At 40.1% G+C, this 7,831-nt stretch overlaps 1 protein-coding gene across 1 annotated transcript; it reads right to left on the bottom strand.

Moving 5' to 3' along the window:
- Positions 1–1,790: 1,790 nt before the first annotated feature.
- Positions 1,791–2,620, bottom strand: LOC148548709 (uncharacterized). Its single transcript, XM_088495651.1, has 2 exons — positions 2,499–2,620; positions 1,791–2,397 (listed from the first exon to the last, which is right to left on the bottom strand). Exons 1-2 carry the CDS (start codon positions 2,618–2,620, stop codon positions 1,791–1,793), a joined length of 729 nt encoding a protein of 242 aa, XP_088351777.1.
- Between the last annotated feature and the right edge of the window lie 5,211 nt (positions 2,621–7,831).

The raw sequence follows: 7,831 nt of genomic DNA, 5'->3' as shown, positions 1-7,831 counted from the left end.
TTTGGCATCTTATACAAACTTAAGTAATATACTGGTAAGTTATTTAAAACTGCTTTGATAAACACCAGCTTTCCCGCTTTTTTTAGCACTTTTGACTTCCATAAGCTTAGTTTCTCTTCCACCTTATCTATTATTGGCTTCCAAGTCTTCACCAACTTTGGATTAGCACCAAGAGGAATTCCAAGGTATCTGACTGGTAATATAGCTTCCTTGCACTCCAACAAGCTACACATACGAACCACCCATTGTTGGTCACAGTTGATTAGAATTAGACTGGATTTGTCAAAATTAATGCTCAACCCCGACATCAGATCAAAGCAACGTAGCAGTCTCTTGTAGTTTTTGATAGTCTCCTCCTCAGGCGGACAAAACAAAATAGTGTCATCTGCGAACTGAAGGTGTGATAATTCTATGTTGTCCCCCCCAACCAATAGAGGAGAAATACGGCCGTTTCTAACTGCCTCGCCAATTATTCTATGTAGAACATCAACCACAAGTACAAAAAGGAAAGGAGATAGTGGGTCACCTTGTCGCAAGCCTCTTTCCATCATAAACGGCTTTGTTGGTGAACCATTTATCAACACTGACATAGATGCTGTACTCATACATTCCATAACCCAAGCCCTCCATCGGCTTCCAAACCCCATTTTCTGCAGGACAATGTCTACAAAGCTCCACTTAACTTTATCATATGCCTTCTGAAAGTCTAGCTTGATGATTACTGCCTCATTTTTCCTTGATTTGAGCCAATGCACTGTTTCACACGCAATGAGTTCCCCATCGGGTATTTTGCGACCTTTAACAAATGCACTCTGGGTCTCCCCAACCAGCCCTGGCATCACTGCTCCCATCCTCCTGACCAGCACCTTGGATATCACCTTGTACACACAACCAACCATGCTAATCGGGCGCAAGTCCTTGATTTTCTTGGCCCCGTCAAACTTAGGAGCCAACGCCACCCAAGTGATATTTGTGTCCTTAGGTAACTTGGCTGTCTGAAAGAAAGCAACCACAGCTGCCGTAAACTCAGACCCAATCTCATCCCAGCATCTCTTAATAAAGTTCATGTTGTACCCATCACTACTTGGAGCTTTAGACGATTCACAGTCCCACACTGCCTCTTTAATCTCTTCAGTTGATGGCAAAACCTCTAGCTCCACAGACTCCTCCTCAGATATCCTTGTCACCAATCCATCCCTGAAGCCCACCTTAGGAGACTGCTCTTGATAATACAACTATTTATAAAACTCTCGGATAGCAATCTTTATTCTGGCTAAGTTCCTAACCAACCTCCCATTTATCATCAAAGCATCAATTCTGTTATTCTGCCTTCTAGTGGACGCTATCTGGTGGAAGTACTTGCTGTTTTTGTCCATATCCTTCGCATGCCGAGATCGTGACATTTGTTTCCAGTGCAACTCTTTTCTGACATACCATCTCTCACAGCAGGTCACCAGCGCTTTCCTTCTCGCTTCCAGAGTTCCATCATGCACTCCGCTACTGACTTTATCATCCAACTTCTTCATCTCTTCCTCAAGCTGCAGAATTTTCTTATCCATGCCCCCAAAGTTGTCCTTGTGCCATCTCCCCAGAGGAGCTGTCAACGCCTTTAATTTCTCTATGATATTTATCTCCCCTAGACCCCTCCATTCCTCTTTAACCATTCTTAGAAAACCTTCATGGGCAAACCATGAGTCTAGGCTTCTAAAAGGTCTTGGGCCGTCTCTCATCTTGGTAACCTCCATTATCAATGGGCAGTGATCTGACAAACTCCTTGGTCTTCCTCTTAGTCAAGTCTCAGGGAACTCCTCAACCCATTCCAAGCTAACCATTACTCTGTCAATCCGACTACAAGAACAGCCTCTAAACCATGTATACTTACGGTCATTAAGCGGCAGGTCCACCAATTGCATATCTTGTATCCAATCTTTAAACTCTTCAGCAGCTACTTTTAAACTATCTGCACCTTTTCTTTCTTCTACATGGACAATCTCATTAAAATCTCCCATGAAGCAACAAGGGGACTGACATAATCCAGCAACATAGCTCAGCTCCTCCCACACAACAAGTTTCTCCCCTCTATCATGAGGACCGTAAACCAAAAGGAAGGCACAATTGATATTATTCTTTAACAAGACCCCTTCGACACACAGCCATCTCTCCCCTTTATAGCAATTATTCATCTTGAACATGAAATCATCCCACATTAACAACAACCCACCCAAAGCACCATCAGACGCAATATATTCCCATCCTACACTACTACAACCCCACAGACGTGCAATATCGAATCTCGTCACAACTTGTTTTTTAGTTTCAATCAGGCCTAGCATATTCAGTCTATATTTCTTCCTTAAGTCCTTAACCATTCTCAACTTCCCATCTCCCCCCAACCCCCTAACATTCCAGGAACAAAAAATCATTTTTGAGTATTATAACACACCTTTTTGGTATTTTTTGGTCGACATTGCCTTGCTTTTGCATTTTGCTTTGCTAACCTTCTTTTTTGTGCGTTTTCTTCATTCTGAGATTGTAGAATGGCCATAATATCCTCTTCTTCGTCATATAGAATAGCGCCAGATTCCACTGCTAGATCCCACGTCCTTTTATTTTCTAGCATTTGCTCTTCTAATGTGAACTCAGATTGTCTCCCGTTCCCCCAATTTTTCCACCACTTGCTCCCTCCCTGGTAGCCCCTTCAATTTCATCCTCCCCCAGTGCCAAGGTCCCCTTGCCTGCCAGTGAATCAGCACGTTCATTATCACTGATTTTAGGAAGCCCGCTCTTCGAAGCCCAAGTCGTCATGCCAACCTCATGCTCATCCTCATCGAGTGTAGTCTTGGCCGCTTTCCCTTTCTCACTTGCCTCCCTTATCCCTTCAAGCTTATTGACCTGATGCATGTTACCTTAACAACCTCTAGTTGCCGAGCCCTGAGCATCCTCCACCCCAACTCCCTTGTCCTCCAGCCTGTCTCCAGAAGCCATTCGTAGTAATCCAGTTTCAGCCACTACTTTCTCCAACGAATCACCGACGGCTTCTTTACCATTTTGTCTCGCCGTGCCCACGATAGGAGAACAGCGACCAACACTGGGCTCCTTGGCTTGATTCACGCCGTGCGCCTCTCCGCCTTCTCTGCCACGCCATGACCAAGGGTTCCCGCTCGATCCCGCGGCCCCATCGCCACGTTTCTTCCTTGGATCAGCTACGCAAGGACAGGGCTCTCGGTTAGATGGAACTCGACCCGGCTGACTAATGCTGAGCCCACCAACCGTTCCTAGTCCAGCGCCTCCCTCTATTGGGTCATCTGCTGTGATTAGGTCCATTTGCATAAGCAAGCCTTTATTGTAACAATTAGTATATCTGGCCCAACCTTCTTGACACTTTGGATTTTGTTTTTTCCCCCCTTTGGCACCAGCTCGCAGCCCACTTAGCCTGTCTTTTAACAAATCAGATCTTGTCCTTTCCGAATCTTCATAATCACTCACATGATTCCGTCAAATCATCTCACCCAACTACTTCCCCCCATTGACCTCCTATCATCTTGAAGGTGTCTGCTGACCATACATGTAAGGGAACTCCAAAGCATTCTAACTACACTCTCCTAGTTTTGCTCCTCTCCGCCTCCTCCCATCTCCATACGCTATGGAACATTTGTAGAAGACTATTCATCTTAAAAGTGTAGGTTTCTTCGGCGCTCAGCACAGAATCAAATGTCAGTAATGCTTTAAACGCACCCAGTTCTCGTACTTGGGCGACTTGAGGCAGGTTTATCTCAACCATCTTCTTCAAGGAACCAAAATCAATGGCCTTTGTCATCCCTCCTATCAGACTTCGCTGTAGCCAATCGAGATTTTCTTTTGCCACCGTAACCTCGATCTTCTTAGGCTCCCTGCTCACATGTAATTCTTGTTTGCTTTTCTCCTTTCTTACCTCAGGTGTATTCAATCGCTCATCGCTACTAGTCTCCTCGCGTTGTGGCTGCAGAACCATTTTGTTCTGATTATCTTGGCCTCAATGAGATTTCTTCCTGTCATACGTATCAGATATCCTTATGTAATTTGCTTCCCCTACGAACACAACTTTTCCTCTCAACCTCAGACGATTCATTTTCCGTATTGCCTTCAACGCCCCACCCTTCGTAGTATACTGTACGAACGCAAAAATGTATATATTATCACCTTTTTGTTTGTGTGATAAGTAGATATCATTTATATGTCCAGTCCAATTGAACAACTGAAACAGTTCTTTCTTTGAGATGTCTTGAGGCAGATTCTCCACAAAGACTGAAAAGGACTCATGCTCTAACCGTCGATACTCTTCTCGATTCCAAATTTTCGGATCTTTGCCATGTTCCCTATTCCTACCCCTCTCTGTGTTTTCCACCCACGCTCGCTCTCTCTCTCTCTTCCTCTCATGCTCTCTTTTATCATCACATAAAATAAGTAGGAAATAAATTGAACATATTTAAAAATTAAGAATTAAATTGATTATTTAGTGAGAATGCAAAGACCAAATTAAATTAAATCTTATATTTAAAACTTACATTTTCTTATTACTTCCTTCCGTTTTTTCACCTTTAATCATATTTTCATTCAAACAAACAACACCGAAAATGTTATACTACAAGCCACTAAGTCAACATTGTCAAAAAAACCCTTTCACATTAGAACTTTACAAAATTTGGTGAAAGAGTAAAAGTGTATTTAGTTTGTGCTTTTACATTAAGTAATTTTTGTTTTTAGAATTTTACAAAAAAAAATAAAAACAGTTAAAACAATAAAATATTTTTTTTATAAAATTTTAAAAATAGAAAATACTAAAAAAAAAAATACACACTAATTGTATCCTAAATTATTTTGTTCGAAATGACTTTCTCACTCTCAAGTTGTACAAAATTGCATGCTAGTGATAGGGTGAGAGGAGGGTTTTTTTTTTTTTTTTTTGGATACTTAATCACTCACTATAATCCCAAAAACCAGTGAAGCTGAAATTTTTTTCTAGTCTCATTTTCCGTCGACGTGTTGATTTACTATATAAGTTAAATAACATTTTCATATCTATAAAATACTATTTAAGAAATAAAAAATTATATTATCTGAGTTATAATTCTTGATATCTATAAAGACTATCAATCTTAAAGCATCTCATCAAAGTTATATTTGAACAAAATAACAAACAGCTAAAGTTCTTCGCACCGAAATATATTTTTCCTCAAATAATTAATATAAATTTAACTCTTAAAAAAATAAAAGAGTAATGGCTAATGAGTAAAGCAAATATTTTCTCCCACAACCTCAACAATTAAGGAAAAAAAAACCCTCCATCTTTCATGTTACTCGTCAAAAAAAAAAAAAAAAAAACTAATAAAAAAACTAAAAATAAGTTTTACCTCCACTCAATTTAAATGCCAAATTAAGACCTAAAACAGAAGTGCTGGTAAACTAACCAATCTTTTGTGTCCAACACTCGTGAATATAGTTCAAGTAGATAATAATTAAAAAAAATAACTCTAAATCAAGCAGTTAGGAGATCTGAATATGGTTTTGGGAACAATAATAATGAAAGAGAATTTTAAATGGTCATTAGGTAGGTACTACTACTAAGTTAGATCATTAAAATGAATAGTGATTATTGACAAATGACAAACTACTAAGAAACAAGAAGATAGGTTTTCTTATGTTTTCGTTAACTTCAAATAAGTATTTATTCGAAACAAGGAAATCAAAACACACTAATAGTTGAAGAAGCATCATTTTTGCTTAGGATCAAAAGCAAGAGTTCCGTCTCGTGTACTTAATAATCTTCTTCGTACGCTATAAGCCGAATAACTCTTCTTCAATATTACACACACTACTTTATGACCCAAGTCAATCGGATTTCACATGCAATTTTTTAAATATTTTCTGTATTTTTTTTCCTTTTATATTTTTGTCAAGTCAATTTATTTAGGGTATAATTTTGTCGCCTACAAAAATACACTCGAATTTTGTTATAAACAAAAATATTTTCAAATAATTTTAAAATGCGACAAAAATGTCCAACATTAAATATGTATTCTCAAAAAATACTTTAGAGATTAAATTTTGATGTGATTTTTTGCAAGCATGATTAGAAAATTGAGATATATTTATCCTTAAAATATGGTGATTTTTCATTAAGTATTTTTTTTTGTGATTTTTGTATCAACAACTAATAATACTTTTAAAAAATTACAAAAAGATATATACTTAGAAACTGTTACGGATCCGGCCCACGGATCCTACACCCAGAACGGTCCCCGAACCCGGCTACCAGGGTCCGACCCGTTTCGCCCTTCCAGAAGGCTCGGAACCAGCCCACTAGAGCTCCTAACCAACTTTCGAATTCAAACGTCTCCCTTATCTTAGCCAAATAAGATAAGATAAGATAAGATAATTCAAACGTCTCTCTTATCTTAGCCAAATAAGATAAGATAAGATATTCACCATCACCTATAAATAGAGGACCCAGGTCCCTCCAGGTATTCATTCATTCCTCACACTTTCTACCTCTTAGATCCATTCTGACTTGAGCGTCGGAGTGTCTTTGCAGGTACCACCCCCCATTGCTCCAGGCAAGTGATCCGGCATCTGCCTCAACCCGCAAGTTCTCGATCCATCTCTCAACCCGTACCAGAGACATCTTGTACATTGGCGCCGTCTGTGGGGACTTCGCAACGTTGTGGCAACATGGCGGATAACCCAGAAGAGCAATCATCAAACTTCTTGGGTGTAGCTGAGAGCAAAAAGGAATAATATTTTCTTAACTTGCATCACCTTTGCAGGGATAACACACCTTCGCCCTACTCCAACGGCGAAATCCCAAAGGAATAATATTTTCTTAACTTGCATCATCTTTGCAGGGATAACACACCTTCGCCCTACTCCAACGGCGATATCCCAAAGGAATAATATTTTCTTAACTTGCATCATCTTTGCAGGGATAACACACCTTTGCCCTACTCCAACGGCGAAATCCCAAAGGAATAATATTTTCTTAACTTGCATCATCTTTGCAGTGATAACACACCTTCGCCCTACTCCAACGGCGAAATCCCAAAGGAATAATATTTTCTTAACTTGCATCACATTTGCAGGGATAACACACCTTCGCCCTACTCCAACGGCGAAATCCCAAAGGAATAATATTTTCTTAACTTGCATCACCTTTGCAGGGATAACACACCTTCGCCCTACTCCAACGGCGAAATCCCAAAGGAATAATATTTTCTTAACTTGCATCATCTTTGCAGGGATAACACACATTCGCCCTACTCCAACGGCAAAATCCCAAAGGAATAATGTTTCCTTAACTTGCATCACCTTTGCAGTGATAACACACCTTCGCCCTATTCCAACGGCGAAACTCCAATGGCGAAATCCCAAAGGAATAATGTTTCCTTAATTTGCATCACCTTTGCAGTGATAATACACCTTCGCCCTATTCCAACGGCAAAACTCCAATGGCGAAATCCCAAAGGAATAATGTTTCCTTAACTTGCATCACCTTTGCAGTGATAACACACTCTCGCCCTACTCCAACGGCGAAATCCCAAAGGAATAATGTTTCCTTAACTTGCATCACATTTGCAGTGATAACATACCTTCGTCCTACTCCAACGGCGAAATTCCAAAGGAACAATGTTTCTTCGACTTGCAATCACCTTCTTAGTGATAACACTCTTTATGCACCATCGCCCTATTCCAACGGTGAAATTCTAAATCCTCCGAGCCCAAAGTCTCACCTCCCTTTAGTGGCACACCTCCACCTCTTGGACCCTCTCATTCACCACTCCCCTCATCCGTCCCTCCA

Source organism: Arachis ipaensis, chromosome B8 (genome assembly GCF_059453495.1).
Source record: "Arachis ipaensis isolate K30076 ecotype BB chromosome B8, ASM5945349v1, whole genome shotgun sequence".
Taxonomy (NCBI): domain Eukaryota; kingdom Viridiplantae; phylum Streptophyta; class Magnoliopsida; order Fabales; family Fabaceae; genus Arachis; species Arachis ipaensis.
The sequence above is the reverse complement of the archived record's forward strand: the minus strand, read 5'-3'. Positions and strand labels throughout refer to the sequence as shown.

Coding starts and splice junctions, on each gene's coding strand:
- LOC148548709 (XM_088495651.1), bottom strand. CDS start 2,620: ATGCTAGAAAATAAAAGGACGTGGGATCTAGCAGTGGAATCTGGCGCT. Junction 2,398..2,498: donor GAAAACGCACAAAAAAGAAG/GTTAGCAAAGCA, acceptor CTGGAATGTTAG/GGGGTTGGGGGGAGATGGGA.